Here is a 26817-nt window from a genome sequence, read left to right as displayed (position 1 = left end):
AATCTCGATTTCGAGCAGCCACCACTAGTAGACGATGGAGGAGGCGGAGGCTCCACCAATTCCCACTTGATTATCTCTAGCAACCCTCCACTGTAGTTGGAAAGGATAAAGTTCCAAGAAAGGATGCGAACCCGTCTCCCTATGATCCCGAGATCCAAGTCAAGAACATCGTAGCAAACCCTAGCTTTGCCATCGGTGAAGAGCAAGCAATCACTCTTGGAGCATGCAGACCATCAATCAACGACATCGCTCTAGAGATTGATGGTGCCGAGCAGAAGCACTGGGTGGTCGAAAGACCCTAAAACTCTAGGGCTTCTCTCTGATTGATTGGAATCTGAGCGGCTCGGCTCTAGGGTTTCATCAGAGTAGCGACGCTTCCTCAACCAATAGGGCAAGGGAACCGAACTCGTCAATGCAGAATCAGAAGGGAGAGAGGGAGGGTATGAGAGGGAGAGAGCGCCCATGACAGGGCGAGTTAGAAGAAGTAGATCAAAAGGGGAGAGGGTATGAGGGAAGAGAGAGAGTAAATGGGTGTCGATAAGCCAAGGGTTTTTTTTGGCTCGGGTTGCAAATGAAGAGGAAAAACAAAGAGGGGTGGCTGAGGGAAAAAAATGGGAAAGAAGAGGGAGGATTCGGGTCCATACTAAATTCCATAAATTTCATTTTTTTCTAAAATTTATTTATTTTCCCCCAAATTAAAAATTACATTTTGCTACAACAAAATGACTATTCTAATTCTAAATAGTTTGCCGTTTTAATACTTTCTAAAATCATAATTTGTTGATTCAAATATTTTTCATAAATTATTTATGACCAAAATACCCTTTTGATAGATTTTCTTCTGAAACTACCAAAATACATCTAATTAGGTTTAAAATACTTTGATAACACTTTGATGAGTCATAATTTACTAAAATAAATAGTTCAAATGATAGATTAAATATTTTAAATAGTACTTTTGATTAAATAACTAAAATGCCCCTTGATTAAAAATTAAGACTTTTAACTTGCTAAATTTATCTAGTAAATTCCAAAATTTGATGATATCACACTAATATTTTACAAAACTCTTAAAAATATGCTTTTGATCAGAAGTAATATAATTGATTGTTAAATATCTGAAATAGTTTTAAAAATACTAATTTTACTCTTTTTAGCAAGAAATGAGTAATTGAGTATTTTAACACTAATAAATAAAATTTAAAGGATAAAAACACATTTCTAACTTGAAGATAAAGATGAATTCTTTATTTATTAATAATATCCAAAATTTATAGGTTTGGGCGTGTGTGTTGTTAACGAGCACATCAAATCCTAATGAACCACGTTAAGAGCTTCAAGTTTAATTAATTAGGCAAAACAAGTTTGGTTTTCAAGTTCGAGCTTGATTTGTTAAACAAATAAATAAGCTAACTGAATCCTAAGTGAGCTGAGATCTGGTAGCTGGCGAGAAACCCCGGTTCGTTGCACACCCTTAAGAACAGGATCTTAATAGGCTTGAATTGTAGATATTATGTCACTATGATCTGCATCACTGATTTGACCATTCCTTTATATATGCTTAGCCTGACCTAATAATGGTTTAGCAAAGTCATTGATGGGATAAGAACGTGAGTCAGCCAAGTCAAACTTACTGGAACGGCCAGCCTTGTGCAAGACTCACTTAGACTGATGTAGAGCGAGAGCGGGACACTATTCGGGTTAAAATAGATCATCCAACATCCATTACATATAAAGACCTACATAAAGAATGAATCCAAAAACACAAAATGGATGCAGATGGACTCTTTGGACCTAGATAGTGTCCTGCTCCTGCTTTTCAACATATATAGTGTATGCATCTTATGTCGGAATGTAAATGGTTTGGATTCGGGTTGGATGTACCCAATACCATGTAATCGGATTTGGTTATGTAATCGGATTTGGTCATGAAATCCTTAAACCAAATTTGAATCCCATTAATCGGGTTCTTGACCAAAGCTGACTAATTAGATTCGGAATTGGTTCGGATATTGGATATATCCAATTCTTTCTTAGGTTGAGGCTTGACAAGTTCGATTTGAGCATGTGTTCTATTGCATTACTTTTTTTTTTGTTTTAAAGGCAAGCTGGGGTTAGGCAGACCCCCACCAGTTATTGTTCACTCTTACTACTTGGGGTTTTGAACCTGTAACGTCCCACCACAGGGAGGGAGACGTGCACTGACAGCTCCTACCAACCACGCGGAGCCTCCGTTGGTTCTATTGCATTAAACTTGAAGACGAAAAAGTAGGCAAGGCCTATGTATGCCCAAGCTACATCCCTAAAACTTTTAATTTAATTTAATTTATTTATTTGCATAAGCAGCAGAACAAGTAGATGCGGTATGCACACTCAGCTACTTTGTTCTTTGTCCACATTCAACCAATAATTGGTGGTATCATTATGAGTAAATGAGGGGAAGAACTTGGATTCTTTTTCTTTACCTTATTTGAGAGAATAAAATAATGTAAACTATATTTATTTTAAAACCATCAACAAGATACATAGGATTTCCTGGTTGGCTGTTTCGAATATCAAATTCAATTTTAATTATAGTGTAGATACTACGTATTATCAACCAAAAAATACTTAAATTTTTTAATACAACATTTTGCATTAATTCAAGGCAAACAAAACTATGATTGACTTTATTGCATGATAAATATATCAAATGAAGGAGTCAAGGCTAGGTGGGGACATATTCGATGCATTTTAAGAGGCAATTTCATTTCTTTTGGAAATTGAAAGTGTATTAGTGAGGGAGGGAAACATGCAATGCGAAGAACAGAAAGATCCTTCTTAGACACAAATTCGTATGTGTCTCCATGGGCATTAACCAACCCATGGTAGTGCTTTATTCAATTCAAGTGAATACTTTTTGCTTTATTTTCTTTTATTATTCTAGGAAAAACCATGGTTTTGGATATTCCGGATATGGATTAAGGGGTGCCGCATTCACCATAGCCCTATTTTGGTGTCTGGGGTATAAAATTTCTTGAGATACTCCTTACCTGTTAGTTAGTAGGGGTGTCAATGGGTCGGGTTTACCCGGACCCAACCCATACCAAACCCTATAGTGTCCAGGTATGGTGATAAATAAGAAGACCCGGATCCAGACCCGAAGGTCCGATTAATACATGGAGCCGGGTATAGTCTGTGAAATTTTATACCAGATCCATAATTTTTCAATGTAAAAATGATAAAAAATATTATTTTGCTGGGTCTGGTTCATGTAGTTCTTATCGCTTCCCGGTATGGTTTCTCTTATGATGGGCTCGATTAGACCTGGGTCCGAACCTGATACCATAACCAAAAATTGGGGCCAGGTCTGATTCCACCTGGGTCCGAACCAAACCCGACCAGTTGACACCCCTACCTGTTAGGGATGCAAATGGTTCAGAACGGGAACAGCTAAATAGAATTGGATTCGGAACAGCCAACAATTGCAAAACCTCTATCCTGGATCCGACCCATTTGCATCTCTATTTCCTGGCCAGGAGAAAAATCTTTCCATTGCTTTGCCCTTGTGAAAGTAAGCATTGTTGGATTAGATCGACAAAAATTGAATGAGCATAAAATACCTTTTTCACTTTGCAATGAAAAGTTTTTATCTATCATTCTTTATATGTACCATTACTTGATTTCATATAGTATAAGTTAAACGACGGCAGTTCCAATCACTAATCACTAGACACGGCTAGTTAAAAAATGTAGGGTGGTTGAGATTAATTATTGTATATTTAATATAGTGCCATTTCTTTATGTTAAAACTATGTCAGAAAAAGTTATAGGCATAATATTTTATAACAAAATTATCTGGAGAAAAAGATCTGTTAGTGTTTGTCATTGTTTAATGCAGTAGGACCATGGGAGACTCAAGGCATCTTACATAATACTGATCCAATTAATCAGATAGCAAGTTCCATAGTAAGCAAGGTGGAAAAAGAGTAGCTACTCATTAACTGTGGTAATGTATCCATATTTTTAAGGTTTTAAGTCATAATCCTGATATGTAGCACCGCCTGATTGTAAAGTTCAAACTGTTTTATTTAGGTACTTGTTTTTAGGGTATCTAGAATATGTAAACCAACAAAATATGTAAAATTGGTATGAACTCTGATTTTTATAGTTTTTTTTATATTTTTTAAAAATTTCACCATAGGGATGTGATTTAGATGCTTGATTTTATAGAAATAGACTCTTAGATCATCAGATTACAATCTATAAAAAGGGTCTTTTAAGGCTTGAAAATCAACGATTCAGAATTTTTGTAAATATTCAAGCATACAAAAACACATTTTTTTATCCGATTACGATGATCCAATAGTCGCTTCTAAGCAAATGGATCAAATGCGTCTCCTGGGTTAGATTTGCCAAAAAACTTATGAAAATCTGGGTTCATACTAGTTTACATATTTTACTGGTTTACATATTTAGGTTTTCCCTTGTTTTTATCATAGCCAGTTTGAGGGGGGTAGGGTTGAATTTGATCCAAAAACTATGTGCTAATACTATATAGTGCCAAAAAGTATTTAAACATTCATTTGCAAAAAATGCTATGAGATTAGATGTTGATCCAAATGCAATTTAGATCAAATTTAAAACACTGAACTGAATCCAAAAAATAATCCAATTAAGCAAATCCAAATCAATTCAGATGCATATTTGGATCTTACTATATGGATCCAAATCCAAAAAATATTATGATGGATTCAGATTGGATAGCTAACTGTATTCAGTTTGTTAAACCTCCGTACCTAAAGGGTATTTGAATATATTTATACATTTTGATCATTTTCGGATGGGTTAAATTAGTATGTGTCACGTACTGAATGTCACCTAACAACATTGGTTTCGAACACAAGATGTGGGGATGTCTCCATCTCGCACTCGCTCCTACTTGGGAGTTGGGTTTTTTCCTGGGGGGGCTTATGGTGTTAAATAGGGATGCAAATGGGTCAGATCGAGGATGAAGGTTTTGTGATTTTTGGCTGGTCCAACTAAATCCAGATCGGATTCCCCAATGCATTTAGCTGTTCATATAGGATCTGATTGCATCCCTAGTGTTAAAATAAAGTTTATTTCCATTTTTTTATCTGATCTTCTAATTTTTACCATTGTTAACCTAAAATTATTCAACCCGTGCACTGATCTTTTTCTTTTTTCTTTTTATTTATATCTCAAACAGGTAGTTGTCAGAGAATAGATATCGATTCTTGTGATTGGGAATCCATGTTAAGATATTCATGCAAGCAATTAAATGCAAAGTGGTCCCCAAATATTGTTCCATATTGGAATACATTTAAATAATCAAACTATTAAAATTGAGTAATGTGCTGGTGCTGCTCCTTTTCTTGTCCCGCGCCGTTAGGCCTTTTCAAAAATTGTATTTTTTTGGATTTTTTTTCACGTCTAATTAACACCATAGATGTGTGTGATTTGTAGGTTTTTTTTTAGTGAGGATCGGCTTTTGGATCATCGGAATCTGATCCGTGTTTAGTGGGAATCGGCTTTTGGATCATCAGAATCTGATCCTTAATTATACATGTTTTTTCAGTTATCCAAAATCAATGGCTATGAAGGCATCAATTTTTTTGGGCTCATAAAAATACATTTTGATTCCCACCAATTTGAGCATGCCAATAAACACACCTAATTACGGTTCAGATCTATCATAAAACACTTCAAAGTAGGGGCCTAACGAGGCAAGGCCTAATATGTTCAGGTTCTCATTAAAATTTGCATTAAGAAAAGTGCTAAATGCTAAACAAGTCAATATATAATGGCCACAGGCCGACACCTCCCCGTGAACGATAGGTCACTGTCCTTGGCTGGTGGGGCCCACCAATAGGTCTCTCTCTCTCAGAGTATGCTTGAAAAACAAGCATGGGACATAACAGTGTTTCACTGAAATGGCTACAAGAAAGTGACCATTTATCAATGTTGGGCATGAAAATGGTTGATGGATGTGCTTCCATGTGGGTCCCACTGATCAATACTAAAAAGGGCGGGTCCCCCCTCAAAAAGTGTATCTATCAACCACGGTTGTTGTGGATCCCTGTCAGAAATGTGCATCTAAAATACACAAATATATTCAATTTCATAACCCATGATACATCAAGAGCACATAGATATGAGGATAGTTGATTTTCAAAAACGGCCAAAAGTCAGTGCACCCACTAGCAGGACCCACAATTTTGATTCATTGATACCGCCAGAGGAGCGTCTCTGTAAGCCTACGTCACAAAGATATGGGTACAACTCAAGACTTTTTTTTTTTTTTTGATATTTACACGAAGAAACCCCCCCGGATCAGAGACCTAACCACGCTGGCTTTGCCTACAACTTGGACTTGACGCGCAAGTTTGAAATTTTGTTTTGAAAAAACAGAGAGACAAGGACATAGATTTTTTTAGTTTTAATCGTTCATATTTTAAGTGCTTAAAAAATTAAAATAATATCAAAATGGCGCGTCCCTATGAACCACCACCATCGCCACCAGTCTCTTGGCAAGTCTAATTTTATGAACTATGGGCCATGCATGTCCCAATGTGCCAATGTTAGATGTTAGCAACATTGACACCATCATAGTTATAGAGCTGTAGAGGATAATCTGAAAACAGGCAAAAGTATGGAAGAAATTTTACTCTTTCTTGTCCCAAGGAAACAAAGTGAAAACAAGCATCAATTCCTGGTGGACCTTTCTTGATCGCCAGTAGTCCAAAGAACAACCCCAAGTTTCGGTCTGGGTCGATGCTGCACACTTACTGAGTCCAGTGATCCGGCCAAGCCCATGGAAATGGTGATTGTTCGCTTCCCAAGAAGTTCAGAGTTCCCTCTGAATTCCCAAACGTTGCCTCATCACCCAACCTTGTCATTTGATGATGATCCAAGATCCTAGCTGTCTCTAGTGGAACATGTAACCCCAGTTCAGATCCAGCATAGGAGAAACAGTTCAGCTTGAGTGAGGATCCCAATTGCCTGGGAATCACTCCTGCAACTGTTGGTGGATGAGGGTTGTTGTCTATCACACTTGCGTCACTGTCAGATGCTTCCTTGCTTCTGTTCTCTTCCTTTTCTTGCAACCTTTTTCGAAGTTGATTGACCTATACTCGCATCCCAAAAATAAGAAAAAAATAATTAATGTGTTTTCCAGTAAAATGTAGTACATCTTTTCATAAGATAGATCTTCATACAATATGTACTTGTTGCACTCACTTGCAATAATGCACATACTTAGGCATGATCACCAGAGAAAGATCAGCTCACTATGACACTGTAACAAGGACACGGCAAAAAGGAGACAGGATATGCAACTTTTTTTTGGGTAATTTCTTATTAAGAATAGTATATAAGAAGACACGACACGAGAGTAAATTAGAGTATCCACCTGACATAGCACCATGCAAATCAATCATCCTTACCAACGAAATTGTGTTATCATCTGCTTCTTGCTATGTTGGTAAGCTATGTCACAGGGATACTCTTAATCTTACCATTGTGTGGTGTCCCCCTGTATATTATGCATTCCTAATAGAAATTTATGCAAAATGGTGTGCCCTATATATGTCCCTTTAGTCATGTCCTTGTGACATAGTTGCTAAGTTGTTATAGACCAATATCGAACATAAAGCATAGGCTGTGATGCAGTGGACTTGCCTCCATGGCCAAATTTTCCTTTTCCTGGCGAAGAGAGTCGAAATTGAACTTGAGATCATCATAATTGGCCCGAAGAAGGCCAAACTCCCTCTCTAGTTGCTTTGTCTTCCACCTCGCACGCCTGTTCTGGTACCATATCGCGATCTGTCGCGGCTGGAGCCCTAACTGCTCAGCAAGCATAGCTTTGCGCTCGGGCTCGAGCTTGTTCTCGGCCTCGAAGCACTTCTCGAGCTCGTTCACTTGATCAACAGTCAGCCTCCTCTTCTTCAGCCCGAGCTCATCTCCATTGTCTTCCTCAGCCAAGCTGCCCTGAAAGAAGACAGGTCTCATTGGGGTGGTATTAGGAGCACTGTGGGGTTTTTTGAAATTGGAGCCTCTTTGTTGTGGTTCTTTCATGGTTGGCAAGAAAATGCTAATATGGGGTATCTTCTAGAGTGGGAGCCCTTTAGTATAGAGTGGGAGCCCTTTAGTGGTGCTCATGTAGGACAAAGCATGAAAAATGAGGGGGAGTTGTTGGAGTTTTCCAGCAGAATCTTCAAAAGGGAAGGTGACTCTAGTGTGTGAAAGAAGTGAAAGGATTGGTGTGCTCTGCAAAATTAGGAGGTACTATTTAATATGGTGGCCCATATTTGAGCATACGTACGAAATGTAGAGGGTATTAATATATTTTCAAACTTTTGGCAAAATTAAAGTTGGACCGAAATGTTTGGTGACTTTTTTGGGATGACTATGATCAGTGGTTGCAACTTGCAGGCACTGATTCAGCTCGGCTTGGCTCGGCTAAGTTTGGCTTGGTGTATGGTCTCAAAGATGGGATTTCGCCCACAAGGACTCCGCTCATCTGGTAAGGGTGACTTGTAAATGTCACCAAGTTGACGGGACTTCACAAGTTCAAAATCCACAGGTAGCGTCCCTTACCACAAGGTTGAAGCTGGGTGTACTCCGCGGTGAGCTAGGGGAACCTCAAGGGGTTTACCAGCCGGAGGCCAGCAGCCAATGTGTGGTCAATGATGAGAGGGTTTTCCCTTGGACTATAAAAAAAAAGAAGATAGATGGGATTTCCTTATTTGGATTGAGTCTATCTCCTATAGACGGATTTACATCTACACCTGGACTGTGACCCAGCTGGGCTAACCCATTTATCCCCCCTATAGGTGGATTATATCTGACCACAGCTATTCTTTGGGGTTTTCTTGCAAGAATTGGCAATATCATCAATGGGCTGCTCTATTTCATTGGGACCGTTGTGTTCCTACAAAATTGTGAACAAGGACATCCTAGTTGCACCAGTTTGTGCTTCCTTAATGTAGAAACTGAGCTAGATGCTTTTAGGCCTGTTTCGATACTAAACTGCACCCAACAAAACCCTAGTTGACACCGCACCAGCAAACCTACTTGGCTCAATCAAAACCACGAACTGGGCATGGTCAACTTCGATCTACAACCAATGTTTGTTCTAGGCTCAGACTTAACCTTGAGCCCACCGAGTCTCAGCTTGAATGAAGCCTTGAAACATAAAACCCAAGTCATAACCATAGTCACAAAGACCAGCCATTTTTTGAAAATCTCACAATTTTATCGTGACATTTTAAAAAACAAATATATATGATATTTTCAAAATGCCACCTTTTTTGAAAATGCCATATTTTTATCAATATAATATCACGTTATCAATAAGATATTTATACTTTTAACTAATACATTTTCTTATATTTTCCAATATATTTTTAAATTTTAATATACCAATATTTTAACGAGAATTTCCTGATAAAAACAGTTTTTTTTTTTATTTATCCCGAAACTTTTCTTAATTTTCCGACAAAAATCTGATAACGAGATTTGCGGCTATAGTCATAGCTGACCTAATTCTCATGCCTTCATAAGTCAAATGAGCCAACTCATGTGCACCTAACCAAACTTTGGCTTTCAAGCTAACATGCACCCTGTTGACAATCACGACCCACATGCATCTTCACGTCTGAGACTCCTCTTTTACATAATTAACTTTATTTATAAAAGGCAAACAAGGACTGTACTAAAATCCAACTCCCTTCCCAAAAGTGTGACTCGTGTGAAGAAAACGACACGTTTTTGGTACACTACTTTTTTGCAAGACGGAGGGAACAAAACGACACTCTGCCGGAGGCAACACGCGCGTTTAACTTTGACCGAAAAAAGATACCAAAAAAGCGAACCAACTTTTCACGCGTTTCACCCCTCGGACTGGACTCAGCAGCACTGGGCTCACACCCAGCTCAGTCCAGTCCAGTCCAGTCGTTTTCACCCCACCTACAGCCCATTGTCAACACTGTCACTCTGCAGACAGCCACATTCAATATGAACAAGATGTCCTTTTTGCTTTACTTGTTCCTTTTGGGCATATAGCTTTAAGGATGGTAGCAGGGGATGCTAAGAATTGTTTAAAGAGTATAGTTGTAAAGGAGAAAAGGTCACTCCTACAATGGGTAATAGTTAGGACAGCACATATTAAGTTTGTCCATATAAGAGAAACAAATTAAGCACCATCCTGCTGCTGCATTTAATGGAGGGTTCTACAGCCCCTAGGCTGCATGTTGAGCTCTTCCCCATGGCTGTAGGGTGATCCCCACCCTTACTACTAGGCGTGCTCTTGAAAGGGTGTGTGGAGTGGTCTTGAGCCCTGACAAGCCAGAACGCGGTAGTCAAGCCCGTGCAGTTTTATCTGTAACCGCAGGGTAATTGATGCTGATCACCTTCTGCATGTGCCATTTTTTTTGTGAGTTAGAGTTTTGAATGAATGAAGATGTGCATGTGTAATGAGTATGGTTGTTAAGAGTTTTAGAGCTGAGTAGAATAGGTCTCGTCACCCTGTTTTTTGGTAGATGCTGATATGTAACCAAAATTCAGCAATGTAACAGTTGAAATATCCAAATTTGATTTTCTCAAGTTGGATAGGTTTTTGAGAGTTGATCATCTTCAAGTTTGTGCAGGCAAAACTTGCCACAGTTAAACAAGATGATGTGAATTTTCAGTTGGACCAAGATGGGATCAGAATCAGATAAGACGCGACCGAGTTCATGAACTGCGGTGCATGCTAGAGTAAGAAGCCTTGTTTGGTTATAAACTTGATTGTGTTTCTCCTGATGTCCAAACATGCAATAATTTTGTACCTCTTACAAGGGCCATGTTTCTTTAGTGGTCACTCATGGCCAGACACTCCTTATGTGCATAAACATCATACTGTTTGCCGGTCTAAAATTTGCTAGTAGAAACCTTTATTGGGTTTCCTTCTTTTCTTTTTTATGGAAAGTTTTTTCACGGGGTTGATCCCAATTCAGAATCACAGAAAGATGACTAAAAGGACACGGGACGCCATGTTTTTGTGTAATTTTGCATTGATGGTATTATACATTGGGCTAAATTTGAGTATCCTTGTGATATAGCCCTTACCAAGGACTTCTATTTTCCTAGTTGTCCCATGTGTGTGTCACAATCTTTAACTGAGTTACCAACAGGGGCTCCGCGTGGTTGGTAGGAGCAGGGCCGTAGCTAGGATTCATGTGTGTGTGTGTGTGGTTGGGGGGGGGGAGGGAGAAATAGGGGTGTAGCAAAAAAAAAATATTGGTGTGATAGTCAGGGGTTCGGGGGCAGCGTCCCCGATTTTTTTTTTTTAGATAAAATAAAAAATGGCTACAATTATTAATAAAAATCTATTCCATATGGACAAATCAAACTATCTGTTGCAGTCTTTCTCAACCTCAACGGAAAGTTCTTAAACATTATCTAATGACAATATATAACACCGATGCTATAATTTGAAGTTCATAACAATGCATAAATTTTATTTATGATAAAATAAATCAAAATACAAAAGTACCAACTAAAATAGATCCCGACGGTTACCCGCAGCATAAAATCCATCTATAAGAGAATCTATAACTAAAGTCATAGTATATTCTCGTTCGATGTACAATGTCATACAGTCAACAAGAAAATTGTCGTCCATTTTGTTACGAATTTTCGTCTTCACATGCTTCATCACTGAAAATGCTCGTTCTGTAGTAGCCTAGAAACTGGTAATGTCAATACAAGACGAAATAATTTTAGTTAGCATGACATAACTTTCTGACCTTCCACTTGCAACCAACTTTTGATACAAATAAGGTAGAGTAGGTACTTAAAATCGAGGATCAGAAATCACATCAATCTGATAATGTTGTAACTCTGCTTTCAAGTAAAATATATCTTGGATATCAGAACATTAAAACACAAGTTAGAAGTTAGGACTTTTCTATAATTCTATATAATTTGAGTAGATAAAGCAGATAATTGATTCTATAATTCAAAAATCAAAACTTATTCTAAAATTCAGAAGTCATTGATTCACAACCTTCTCCTAGCTTTGTTCTAACTAAAATGAGTAGATAAAGTAAAATTATTGCATCAAAAAACATAAATTACCATCAACAGTCAACATTCATCTTCCACTTTAATTTAATTTGTGAGTCAAATAATTAACATGAGATAAAAGACTGAGAGACATCTGCGTATATGCATATAATATATATATATATATATATATAAAATATATATACATATATACATATATACATAGGAATATATGCATAGGAGCTCATTCAATAACAAAAAATAGGATTTATCCCCAAAATGGGTAAATTATTTTTTTATTTTAAATAAAATTTGATAAAAAATAAATGCAGTGAATTGTTTCAGGTCAGGATCAACCCTACTTCGGAGTTGATTTGATTAAATCCACTCCAATCCACTCTAATCCACCTATAATTTGATTAAATCAAACTAGCACATATTTGATTAGTCAAATTACCCAAAAGATCGATGTCTCATTGTCGTGCTCGGTCGGTGTCTCATCATCTTGCTCCCTCAAGAGCACGGGAGCAACACCGTAGGCTTGAAGGAGAAGCGTGGCCGGCAGACGTCAGAGAAGAAGTTGGGTGGTTGGGTGACGTTGGATCGGTCGTCGGGAGTCTGGGGATTTGGGGAAGATGAGGGAAAGGGCTAGGTCACTCAAAATCAAGATCGAAGAAGAAGAGGGGTAATAAGTTAAACGGGTCGGATCTAGCACGGGCGGGTGCCCGCCCTCGCCAGGTGTTGTATCCGACCCGAGAATTAGGTCTAGGCTTTAAATTTTTTTTTTTTTTTTAAATATCTTTAACTGAGTTGCCCACAACAGTGGGCTTCATGATCTGGTAAGGGTGACTTGTGAATATCACCAAGTTGACAGAATGTCACGAGTTTGAAACCCACGAGTATATGTCCTTTGCCATGAGGTTGGAACGATGTGGGTAAGGGAGATCTAGCAGATTCATCTCCTAGACTTGACGGCTTGACTAAACACGCCATTTGAGTTTGTGGCCATTGTATATGTCTGCAATCATCGGCCATAAGGAAACTAACTGATCGGATCTGGATCAGCTAAATACATAGGAAAGTTGAATCTGAATCATGTAGGAACAACGGGTTCGTTTACATCCCTAACTGGTTGGCCATGTCTGTCAAATGGGCTGCGATCGTGCAGCCTGAGTCAACCCTGGCACATGTGGAGACCGACTTGGTGGGTATTCACTGGTCAAGATACTTGAGGCCTATCCAAACTCCACCTCCATACTTATTCCCAAACAATTTGATCAAGGCATGCATGGCCTTTTCTAAGGGTGGACATTGAGGCAGCCCAACCTGGGGCCTATTAGATCCCAACAGGCCTGGCCCAGACCCACATCAGACAAAAGCATGCCCAACTCTTGTCGTGTTTGGGATGGGCCAAGATCTTATCTGGATGAGTTTGAAGTGTGTAGGGCCAGACCCTTTAAACCAAATTACTAAATGGGCTAGGCCTTGCAGAGCTCCACCACTTTTCCCCTGTCAAGATCTCGCCCATTTATCAGTTGGGTTGGCATTGCGCCCCACACTTAATGGGCTTGCAGTTGCATTAGGCCCATCTCAGATCAGGAACCCCACCCAATGTCCACCACTAGCCAAGGCATGATCCATTGCTTTGGCCAAGTACTTTGTAAATGCTCGGCTCAATGGATAAAGCAGGGATGGGAAACAAGCCGATCCGCTTGTGGCTCGGTTCATGTTTGGCTCGTAAAGACATCGCTCAAACTTGTAAAATAGGCTCAGCAAGCTGAATATGAACAATAGATACTCAGCTCAACTCAATTCATATTTAGGCAATAAGAAATATATTTCATATCTATTTTACTTGTGTTTTTTTTAATCCTATTTCTTCTAGCTAGAAAATAGTGTGTTTTTTCTCTAAAACAAGCCCACTACAAGAAAAATGTGTATTAGTGAGGGACGCTAATCCATCGCAAATCCACTTTAGCGACGGATTAGCAATGGATAGCGTTCATCGTAATTTCTTGGTCGTTAATTAGCGACAAAACTGATATGTCGCTACTTCCGTTGCTAATTTGCAACGAATTAGCAAATGCCATGATCCATCGTGAGTCTGTCGCTAAATTTGGTTTTGCGATAGATAAATATTCGTCCCTCATCCATTGCTAAATTGGAAACAAATATTATCTGTCGCTAATTTGTCACAAAATAAAAAAAATAAAAATTTAAAAAATTTCCTTGTTCTTTTCTTTCTCTGTTTCAGTAAAATCATTGAAGCTCCGTGATTGAAACTTTCTAGAACATGGTAGGCTTGTTTCCAGGTTCCTCAACCTCACATACGTGGACCTGATCAATGCTTGCATCAAGAGGACACCCACCTGCAATTGGGGGTTGGTGCTCACCCACAACATGGTCACCATCCCTCTCGATTGGTCAGATTTCGATCTTTCTGATCGGCTTCTCAGTGAGATTAGGCGGTTGTCACCAGAGTCGCTGGATCGGGGATTGAGGGTACTCACCGGAGGGTGCCCCAACCTCCAAAAACTCAGGTTGGTCGACGTCTCTGGCCCAATCAACGATGAGGGCAGGGCATTTTCGATCGATGAGGGGCCACCCCTCGATACCGGGTTGTCGAGGATCGCGGCCGAATGCTTGATACTATAGGATTTGGAGCAATTGGCCTATCTGCCATGGGATTCTGAAGACACCAACGATCTGAAATGGGTCACCGACGACCTCAGGGAACAAGTGGAGCCGAGAGATGAAGACGGATCATTACCAATGAACCTCTCTAACTCGGTAGTCTTGCTGGAATCGATGGAGAAGTGCCCGTCGGGGAGCTGCTCATCGATCTGCAGTAACGAGGGAAGTGATGGCCAGCGCAGAGGTGCGACGCAGGTGCGCTGAGGCCCACGAGGCATCGGTGAAGCATGCAAAGACGATCAAGTGGTGGTGGAGGGAGCTCGGTCAGGACTACCGAGAGCTCCTATCGGCGGGTGTTCTCAGCCTCATTGTCATCGTCGACGAGGATGACGGGCTCGGCCTTATGCGATCGGGACACAGACGATGGGGAACCAGGAGATGACGATGTACTTATATAGGTTTGAGGTGCTTTGTGCTCTGATTGGTAGAACGCTGCCGCACACGGATTGCCAACGTGGCAACCAATATGAATGGTCGACTACAAATTAGCAACGAATTAGCGACAAAAAATTTTCGTCATGAATCTGTCGCTAATTAGCAACAGATTAGCAATAAATTTTTTTCATCGCGAATCCGTGGCTAATTAGCGATGGCTTTTGAAATAAAAATTTGTTGGTGCTAATTCGTGGCTAATAAGCGACGAATTTTGAGACAAAATTTTTCTGTCACTAATTAGCGCCGAATTTTGAGACAGAATTTTTCTGTCACTAATTAGCAGCGTATTTTGAGACAGAATTTTGTCGTCGCTAATTTCGCAACTAATTTCAATTTTAAGGACGACTAGTTTTCTCTAGCTAATCCATCATAAATTTGTGACAAAAATAATCCGTCGCAATTTTTTGTCGCTAATTAACATTTTTCTTGTAGTTGCCGGCTCAAACTTGAATTGTTTGACTCGGGCTGATTATGAGTTCAAACTCGGATTGGCTCACCACAAGAATGAGCCAAACTTGAACACTTCAAACTCATTTAGTAAAGCTCGTTTATCAGCCCTAGGATCAAACCTTTTGGCTTCTAAAAAAAGAGTGGGTTCCACCCTCATGCCATATGGCAGAACCTGGGTGCGGGTCAGCCCAACTGCAGGCTACGTGGCAGCCTCACTCTGGGCCCAGAGTACCAGATCGGCTCTCACCTTAGCCTCTTACGTTCACTAACAAATGTATGATGTTATCTTGTGCCCCAATATCAATTACTCATGGTTTGAAGCAGTAGTTCAGGTATAATTTGTCCAAAGCATGCAGTGCAGTTTATGTTAATCATTTATTAGATTATGGGCTATTCTCTTGGGTCGTTAATCGTAGTTTGTAGGAGCACTTAGGGACTCCAATGTCTCGGGTCTGGATCAGAACCACGTGGATCTGGGCATAGCGTGAGCAGATTCTTGTGGCAGGTCGAATGTACAGAGCCCAGTTTTGTTCCAAACATTTTTCTCTAATAAGGTTTGGAGCCAACTCTTGTGGGGTTTGCATGTACAGGAGTGATGAGTTGCATACAGGTTACAACCCTTAAGTGCACCAGTTTTTGGGTGGATGTTAGGCAGTCCAAAAGCTAACACACAATATGAGAATTGAAAATGTACTCTGATACTTTCTTTTTTTGTTGCAAATCGATCCTTGCAGATGTGTCTAACATAGTACATTCGATAGGAATCAACTGCTGTATCATGCCTTTTCGACAAAAAAAAAACATGATTTTTGGATGCTTGAATTTTTATGAATATTTTAAGCAATCGATTTTCAAGCCTTAAAAAATTCTGCTTATGCATTGCAATTGGATGATTCAAGAGCCAATCTTATATATATATATATATATATATATATATATATAGAGAGAGAGAGAGAGAGAGAGAGAGAGGGGGATGAAAACCTATCTAATAAAAAAACATGCCAAACCTATCCAATAAATTTTTTTTGGTATTTTCTCAAAAAATTTGATGGTACAAGTGTGTTCATCACGATTGATTTACTAGAAATCGACACTTGAATCATGAATTTTAGATTAAAAAATGGTATTTAGAGCTTCAAAATTTTATAAAAATTGTACACCGTTGATTTTTTAATTAAACTTATAAAAACCTATCTATGCATCACAATCAAATTCTCCAAGAACTAATTCCTATAAAAGCATATAGATCACATCTGTACGGTCAGAATTTTGAAAAAAACACCAAAATCCAATAAACGTGTGATGGTTAGGTTTGGCATGTGTAGGTTTTCATTCCTATATATATAAGAACCTAACATATTAGGTCCCATTCATAGTTTTGAAGTGTTTTATGATATATATGAACTGTTAGATGTGTTTAGCATGCTCGATTTAGTGGAAATCGACTCCTGGGTCATGTTTTTTCAACAAAAAAATATGTTTTTATGAGTCGAGAAAAACCGATACCTTCATAGCCATTGATTTTGGATTACCGAAAAACATGTATAAAGGTCAGACAGATTCCAATGATCCAAAAACCGGTTCCCACTAAACAAAACCTATAGATCACATCTATGGTGTTAGAAGTGATAAAAAAATGTCAAAAACGATGATTTTTGAGGGGGCAGAACGAGAAGGTGGGCAGGAATGCATTACTCTCTCTATATATATAGTGAAAAGGCTAGGTACCTAACCAAATGGATGCATGTTCGTGTGCTCATGATGGATGCACAACGCACATTCAGGTTAAAATTAGCCTTTAGTGATGCTTTTGAAGAGCCACTAAAGAATAATTTTCTGCCCAGACCTTTAGTGGGCCTTTCAAGCATCGCTAAAGGCCTTTTAAAAGCATGTAAATCATTTTTTAGTGTTGCTTTTGAATTGCCGCTAAAAACTGATTTTTCACCTAGACTTTTAGTGGCTCTTCAAAGCACCGTTAAAAGCTCTTTTAAGTGTCAACACTTGCTGAATCCATTCCGGTTAGACTCCTACCTCTCTCTCTCTCTATATATATATATATGTGTGTGTAGGCATGAAACTGTTGAGCTGAAAATCAAAGGTTCAGGTTTTATCGACTTAGGACACATTTGGTTGCTCCTTTAAATAATGATTCAGAATCACATGAAAGATGTGATTGTATGAATCTCACACAAATTAGAAAGTGACTCCTGGCAAATGAGATTCAGTTTCTCACAAGTTACCTTTTTATGTTTGGTTGAGACCTCATTGATTCTAAATCACATTGATTCATGATCATTTTTAAATGAGCAACCAAATGTGCCCTTAATCTAGCCACATAGATGTGTTCAACATGGTTTATTTGCTAAGGATAAAACCTTGATTTATATTAAGCTCATGGTGAGACGCGCGTTGCTAAGTGGAAAGCTCATGCCGATGGTTATGGTATGCAGTGAAAATATGAGGCAATGTAACACACTCCATAGCACCTCGGCAAGCAAGCGTTAGTGTTCATCTTCTATCTCAATTGCATATACTCCTCTTCATGCTCCATGCCTTGGGACATCTTGTGCAATGCTTTGAGGGTGTCTTTGGTCACCTGCGACTTGACTCAACTTCACATCTGCAATTGGACGCCTTCCATCTGCAATACACGTTTGATATTCTCCTACTTAATCATATATAAGAAACATGTCCATAAACTCAAAACATGAAAAAAGTGCAACTTTGTCTGGGGTTGCCTTGCCGGTAAGCATGCACACAAGCCAAGTTTGAGCCAGGCCTAGGTTGTTCGAACTTGGCTCGGTTCAAAATGCTTGTGTTCAGGATCGGCTCGAGCTTGGAGTTGAGCTTAAACAATATTATTCAGACTCGGCTCGGTTCCGAGCTCGAGCAGAGCTTTTCTATTGTTCAATTTTTTTTTAGCTATAGAGTAAGATTCAAACCCATGCACTCATGGCAGACCATTACACCACATTGATTGTTATGATTATGACCCAGAAAATTTATATATACTAAAACCTCTATAGAATATAGGGAAAAAGTTATAAGGCATCATATTCGAACTCATCACCTTTTAAGAAATCGATTAACGCCCTACCTATTAACGAAACAAGGAATCTTGAGACTTATTACAAACATATTTTATATATAACTTATATGAGCCTTATCAAGCTTTTTGAGCTTAATCGAGCTTGGGGACTTGATCAAGCTTGGCTCGTTTATCCACATCGAGCCTGAACTTATGTTCAAGCTTGACTCATTTAATTTTTTAACGAGTTTGAGCTGAGCTTAAACAAGTCATGCCTGAGCTAGCTCAGCTCATTGTGTATCCTTACTTGTTGGTGCCCACACAATTATGTCTCAAACTTCGGGCCCACTTTCCAACATGCACGTTGAGAATTTATTACTTGAGATCAAAATTTTGTTGACACATTCATATATGGAAAAGATCATGGTGGGGTCGGTTCATCAAAATTTGATACTTTATTTGAGTATACTTTCAGGAATTTGGCTAAGTAAAAATTTATGGTTCTCTAAGTGTTTTTCGGATTCCTACTAGTTGTGAGAGGGGGGGGGGGTAACTCCTATAACACATATATATGGACCCTTTCTCTTGGCTTGCATTAGTATGCCAACCACATGGTCTTGAAGAGACAACCTCTATATCCCATGGGTAGCACTTTGGTGTGCAATGAGGTGTCCATAAGTATGCAAATTCTTCTCTTGAGCATCTAAAGCATGTGTTGGGGCCCACTCTTGCTCTCCACCTTGCCGCCCAACTTTGCATTCTTGTGAGGGGCTCAACGCGTGCATGTCGAGTAATGATGATAACTCTTAGTTCAGGAGTTTCACTAAATCATTCTAGCAACTAACTTTGGATGCGAGATGCAAGACCTTTTTAAACCGCAATATATAGTGGTATTCTGTGGGGCTTGCTATGTGCCCCATGGGACTATAGGTCCTTAGACTCATACTTGTCTCGTTTGGTGCCCCATTGAAACTCATGTTGTTTAATGTCAGTGATGCTCTTTCAGACGGGTTGTTGACTATTTGACCCTTGATTGCTTGTGCACTTATTTATCATGGGAAGGTGACACACAAGTCCTTCATTAGCTTGGTTGCTTTTGTGCTAAAAGAATTAGCATTGTTATGCTTTCTACCTGCTCTGCTTGGCTTGTTCATTTCATTATGTTTAGCGTGCATGAGATATGCACGACCTCAAATTCACTTTCATACTCTCTAATTTTAACGTAGCTCGTCGCCCAAAACACTTTTGTACTTTCTCTAAGGCGAGTTGTGTGTCAGTCATGATGCAAAGAGTTCGCTAAGCACCTTCTCTACATTAAAAGAAAACGTAATTTTTTTCCCGTGACATGTTGGTATTTTAGTGGTGGACCCCAAAAATGCTTGAGATCCGGTGTGTTTTTTGCAAGAGCCCCATGCTTTTGGAGAATGAAATCCAGTCATCGCTAACATCATATCCTATTGTTATACCCCACCTTGGGATCTCATTGTTGTTTTTTTATCAAATCTAACACCATATACGGTCTATCTAGTGAAAAACAACATCTGAATTGCCATAATACAATCTACTTGCAAGAATTTCTAGTGATTCAAAAGTCAACAACTGTAAAAGTATACAATTTACTATTTAAAAAGTCATGTTTTTTATCAAAAATATGAACTAAGGGTCAATTCCTATCAACTCGGCCATGCTAAATGTAGGGTCAGATTTGATCATTACGACTAGCAACAATAAGATTCAATAGGTAATATAATGTTAGGATGATTAATTAAATCTTTGGTTTTGGTAGCACATAAACCAGCCCTTGGGGCGTGTTTGACACACAAGACAAATCCCACCATTGGGACAAAGCAGCCCAACTGCGGGCGTCCTGTGTTTGATATGCATAGGACAATGCTGGGGAGCATGGGACAGGAAGCATCCTGCAAGACGAATAGAACACATCAACACAGGATGCACTAGTTGCACCCATGGAGGTGCGATTGATGGATTCTTAGGGACAAATGCTGCCCATTGTGTCCAGGTGGCAGTTGTCCAGTCAATCAAACACAATCTTAGGGACAATGTTATAAGTATTGGTATTGGCCCTGTATCTTTTGGCCAACAACTGATACCGATACTCAAGTGAATCATTCTAAATTGGCCAAAAAACAACTAAAAATATTACATGTCAATCTGAATGTGACATGTGTTAAAGATATTAAAATAATATTATAAAAATAATTTTAATTACTTTTTTATATTTATTAAAAAATAGACAAATCAGGGGTGAAGCATATCGATTTACAAAGATAGTTGAGCCCAAGAGTTCGTGGTCAAGAAAGTGTAATTCTACTTATCCATATGCGATAGTCTTTTAGTATTTTTCTTTTTTCGTTGGCTCCTTAGCTTTTTTTTAGTTACACAAACAAACTTGTTAGAACGAGATTCTAGCAGATCAACAGATCACGATAATTTCTATCGTGACTGGGATAACGATAACCATATCGTTATATCCAACTAATTTATTGGAGACACACAAGATGTTTTTGTATATATATGTGTCCTGTATATTCGAGTATGTATTAGAGAAAAATAGAATTCTATTTTCCAAACTGCGTAAGCCTTTCTTCTCAGACATTTTCTTTAAACTGCATAACCTTATTTTTAATATGGTATAAGAGCAGTTGATATCTTGATCCACTTTGTTTTAGCGCCTGTGCTTGTGAAGATCGAGACCTAGCTCGGTCTTCTTCTCCTCCATCGGCTCAGATTATCCGAAACATCAGAGGGCGTCAGATATCCTCCTGGGACTTCTGCTGCTCGCAGAGCCTTGTGGTTCTAGACCAGTAGCACACACTTTTTTTTATCTCGTCGAAACAACGAAGCTGCGCTGTGACACAACTTGGATCTGCTCCGCCATAGGTGTTCGGGTGCCTCGACTGTAGAGATCCTCCAGAGTGCGTAGTTGCTCTGAGGTCGGGTTCCACCTCGAATTCATTGTAGGCTAGCTGCTCACATCCCTTGAAACCGGCCTGCTGTGTCAGTCCGGTTAGGTAGTTTAGGCAGATCGGTCTGCTGCTTCTATCCAAATCAGATCCATAGTCAACACATCCTAATATGCCTGCATTTTCTTGCCATTTAAACTGACTTCTGCACAATACTCATGGCTGCAGAAACCGTGAAATCCTCCAACACCAAAGGAGATTTGTTGATGGAGTCTATTGTTAGCCCATATTTTTTACATCACTCTAACAACCTAAGTATGGTGCTGATATCCCAAGTTTTAATTGGGAAAAATTATTCTACATGAAAACGGGCTATGTGCATGGCCCTAGGTGCCAAAATCAAGCTCAATTTCATTGATGGAACGGTTCCAAATCTGGATATTCACTTCACCTCATTTATGGGATGACAGAGATGCAATGACATGGTTCTTTCATGGATCTTGAACTCGATCCATAAGGACATGTCTTCAAGTGTTATGTATTTTGACACTGCATTTGATGTTTGGAATGAGCTTCATGCGCGATTCTCTTAATCAAATGCACCACACATATATCAAATCCAATTTGATATAATCAATCACAAACAACAATATTTGTTCATCGCCGCTTATTATACAAAGCTTAAAGAAATGTGGGATGAGTTACCTTCATATGTCTCATATCTGAATTGCTCTTGTGGAGCAATAAAAGCAATCCAAGACATGCAAAAAAGAGACTATCTTCTGCAATTTTTGATGGGGCTCAATGATAGTTATAGCTCTATCCGAAGTCACATCCTCTTGATCGAACCAATGCCTTCTGTCTCGAAAGCATATGTGCTCATCATTCAAGAAGAGAGGCAGAGAGAGATGCGAGTTCTTCCTCCGTCATCAAATGAATACAACATATTGGCTGCCACTATTGAGCATATAGACAATAAGTGCATGAATTTAAGATTTTCTCAACAAAGATCACATCCAAATTGCCCAAGACTCAAGTGTGACCATTGCAGTAAGTTGAGTCACGTCAAGGCTACATGCTACCAACTTCATGGTTACCTAAATTCAAGCAACATAAGTGCAAGGGTGAATTCGACCATGCCAACTGAGGAGGCTGCCCTACCACAGATCACACTTGAACAGTATAAACATCTCATAACCCTTATGTCATAAGGTAAATCAGAACCCCAAGCCAATTTAGCAGGTAAAACTCTAGCTTTTCTCTCTTACTCTTCTTGTTGGATAATAGACACTAGAGCTACTAAGCACATAGTTTCTAGCCTAGATTTACTATATTGTCCATAATCCATCGTTTGTCCACCAATAAGATTACCCACCGGACTATCTACCCCAATCACTCACATTGGCAGTGCAAACATAAATCCACAAATAACTCTCATTGATGTCTTATATGTTCTTAGTTTTAAGTACAAATTGATATTTGTTAGCAAGTTGACCAAAGATTTACACTGTGATGTCATTTTTACTAATGAATCTTGTACTCTTAAGGACTGTTGTTCGAAGTAGACGATTGGAGTGGGTAAGATGCAAAATGGACTTTATATGATTGAAATCCAGAGTGGAGTCGCTCTTTCTAATTTGAACCCTACTCATCTTTGGCATTATCGACTTGGGCATATTTCAAGTTTCTATTTTCAATATCTCATTAATTCTAATAAATTGAATTATTGTAAATTCATATGACATGAAGAAATACTTGTACATGCATAAGTAGCATATGATGCATAGAAGCATGTAATCATAATGTTCATGTTTTCATATAAGATTATTGCCTCTCAAATTGGCTATGACGTCTTTGCAAAATGATATGCATAGTACATTATAGAAGTACATCTATTTGTATCTAAATTATTATGCTTATGATGCTATGACATGATGTATTAAGGCATGTATGAACATTAGTTGACTTATGTGTGGTATGAACTAACTGCAAAATACATTATTGCTCTAATGAGAGCCTGGGTGGGCTGTGACCCCACATTGTGAGAGAAAGTTTCAATATATAAGCAAACATCCACACATTTAAGATCTTGGTTATCCCCTTCACAGGCAAGGTGCTCACTTGAGAGCACGTGATTTGGGCTAAGCAAGACCTTGTCATGTCATACTATCTTGAGGAGAGTATGGAGGCTATTGAACCCAACTACCTCGTGAAACAAGAGCATGACTACTAACTACCCTAATGAAGATGGAACCACCCATGTCACCCATTAACACCTAGGTGGAACAGTACAACCCCGAGTGATGATGTCGCATGTAGGTTTTAGCTACATGTCATACCGACTTAAAAATTAAGGAGCAAAGGTGTCCTTGGGATCTCCGATCACTCAGAGTTACGGAGATCGAGGTTACCTAAAAATGGTAGGCTTCACGCTGTAGTGGTAGGGATTGCAATCCGGATTTGCCCTTATACCGAAAATCTCTCAATTTTTAGACTGCGGGTTTGGGTTGATTTATCCAGTCACTAAGATGCTATGCCAAATATACAATTTATATAATGAACACCATCGTATGCTCTAGTGGCGCGATGACAATTGCCTCTGCGTACTTAAAGGAGGTAAGCCTATCGAAACATAAAAATACTAATACTGCTAACTGACTAACATAGCTAGTTATGATTTATTGCATATTGAGATTCTACTTATGTTATTGCATATTTGAGATTACAAGTTATGATTATGTTATTGCATAGTTGAGATTCTAAATTATGATCATGTTATTCATATTGTTTACTAGAGATTCCATGATATGATATTAAAGTTACATGATGACTTGCAAGTATATGACTGCCCTAAAATATGTTATGATAGATGTTTGATTACTTATTATATGCATATTACATAAATTTTGCTTACCGACTCACAAGAGTTTTGATCCTATTTCATGGGGTGCAGGTAACGAATGATGATGCAGTGCGAGAGCGCGGCGTGCAGCGAGGCCATGATCCATCATTCCCTAACTAAATTGTCGATCTTGGAACAAGCTTTTGGGTGTCTCATTTTTAAATGAGTTGTTTTATTAACATTTGGAGATATATAATATTTCAAACTATATGTGACTCATGGAATAAAAATTATTCCTTTGGTTTGTGAGATGAATCTTTATTTCAAATATGTAACTCATTTTTGTAATCCGACGAGATTGTCTAACTTTTAAAACCCAATCTATTTTTGCTGTGCTATTTCAAACAAAAAAATTTGTGGTTAAAATTCTACATTTTTATGTTGAAAATTTTGGAGTGTTATACCTTGTCACCAGCAGAAAGACACTACAAGAAAAACCCTAATTAGCGACGACCATTTACGACGAAAAAAATCTGTCGCAAAACACTAACGAATTAGCGAGAAAAAGGTATTCATTGCTAAAATATCGGTTATTTGCGATTTTAGTGACGAAAAGTATTATGTCGATAATCCATTGCAAAGTAGCGACAGATTAGCAATAAAATTTATTCCATCGCCATATTCGTTGCAACTTAGCGACAGATCAACGATAGAACTATTTTATCGCTAAGTCGTCGCCCATTAGCGACAAAGTAGCGATGAAATTTGGCTGTTGCTAATCAGTCGCTAATTTTCTCGTAAATCCCTAATTTTTTCCCCTTTCTTTCTCTTTTCTATTTCATCTACATCGCATTTCTCCAGCCTAGCATTCGTTGTTCCCGACCCGCCTCCTGTCGCCCCCCCGGCCTGCCTCCCATCGCCACCCGGCCCGCCTCCCGTCGGCCCGCGATCGGCCGCTGATCATGCATATAATTCAGGGTTTATTAACATTTAAATATGCATGATTTTATGAAATAATGTTTCAAAAACCCAATTTTATGTTAGCTTTTGAGTAAATGTGCTAAAATAATTTAAAATTAGAAAATGAATAAAAAAATAGTTTTATTTTACATTCTTATGCCTATTTTAGTTTTAGTTGGTTTTAGTTTTTATTAAAAAGAAAAAAATTAGAAAAATAGTTTTATTCATTTCAAGTGTTGTGTTTTTTTTAGAAAAGAAAAGAAAAAATATAGTAGATTAGTTTTGAAGTTCTTTTATAAAGAGTTTTGTTTTTGAAAATTTTCACAGTTTTCTTTACTTTTGAAAAGAATAAAAATAAAAATAAAAATAATAAAAAAAAATAATAATAATAATACAAACCGGGTGGAACCAGTTTGTATTTATAAAAAGAAGAAAGTGAAAACCAAACCGGCTGGAACCGGTTTGGAAGTTTTGAAAATAAACAATCGTTGTTTCAAACCGGTTCCAACCGGTTTGAACCCTTTTAAAAAGGGGCGTAAAGCAGAATCGTGGGGGCCTTCAATTTGTGCGCCAAACTTCCCCTTCCCTCTCTGGTGTTCTGCAATTCCAATTTCTTCCATTTCACGTTGCCGGATTTTTTTCATCTCCTGCTGGTTCTTCTTCTTCTTCAGCCTATCTTCTTCATCCGGTGGTGGAGCTTCTTCAATCGGCGGCAGCGCATGAGGTGGAGGCCATATCTTCTCCGATTTCTTCCAGCTCCATTCCACGGTAAGTCTTCATCTTCTTCTTCTTCTTCTTCTTCTTCTTCTTCTTCTTCTTTTTCTTTCTGAATGATAATCTTCATGATGTTTGAATTTTAATTTGAAAAAAAAAAAAGAGAAAACATAAAAAGAAAAAAATCTGTGAAGGAATCCGGCGATTGACAGGGATTCTGCCGGAATACTTGATCTGATGAATAAGTTTTGGTAATCTGATCTAGATTCAGTGGATTAATTTCTGTTTAAAAAAAAAAAAAGAAAAAAAAAAGATTTGTTTCTAAAGAAGTATCGATCATCTGGATCGATCAAAATGTTATCCGATGAAATTTTTTTTTCTGAAATCTTTGGCAGTTATTAAAGACTTCTGGTTCATTATCATTTTATCGATGAAATGAAATTCTGATCCAATCATTCACTGATAAATTCTGAGGAAACTTTGATTCAGCAAATAGCTGCCGGAATGATTTGTAAAAGTTGTAGAACTGTGATCTTCTGTCAAGATTCAATGTGAATTCGTCTGAGTTACTATTCATTGCTGGAAATTCTTGCTTGTTCTGAAAAACTCTGCAACGGTCCAGCAGAGATCAATCTGATATCCATCTGCATAACAGAAGAATAAGATACTTCATTACATCTGATTCACGATCAACTAAAATCCAGCAAGGGAATATTGGATTT

General features: G+C 38.5%; 1 protein-coding gene across 1 annotated transcript; it reads right to left on the bottom strand.

Annotated features, from left to right (window-relative positions):
- Positions 1–6785: 6785 nt before the first annotated feature.
- LOC149845287 (homeobox-leucine zipper protein ATHB-16-like) lies at positions 6786–8010 on the bottom strand. Its single transcript, XM_089987468.1, has 2 exons — positions 7681–8010; positions 6786–7127 (listed from the first exon to the last, which is right to left on the bottom strand). Exons 1-2 carry the CDS (start codon positions 8008–8010, stop codon positions 6786–6788), a joined length of 672 nt encoding a protein of 223 aa, XP_089843594.1.
- Between the last annotated feature and the right edge of the window lie 18807 nt (positions 8011–26817).

Source organism: Nuphar pumila, chromosome 2 (assembly GCF_984573655.1).
Source record: "Nuphar pumila chromosome 2, dmNupPumi1.hap1.1, whole genome shotgun sequence".
In the NCBI taxonomy this organism is placed as follows: Eukaryota; Viridiplantae; Streptophyta; class Magnoliopsida; order Nymphaeales; family Nymphaeaceae; genus Nuphar; species Nuphar pumila.
This window is presented reverse-complemented; position numbering and strand designations above follow the sequence as displayed.

Coding starts and splice junctions, on each gene's coding strand:
- LOC149845287 (XM_089987468.1), bottom strand. CDS start 8,010: ATGAGACCTGTCTTCTTTCAGGGCAGCTTGGCTGAGGAAGACAATGGA. Junction 7,128..7,680: donor AGGAAAATTTGGCCATGGAG/GCAAGTCCACTG, acceptor ATGCGAGTATAG/GTCAATCAACTTCGAAAAAG.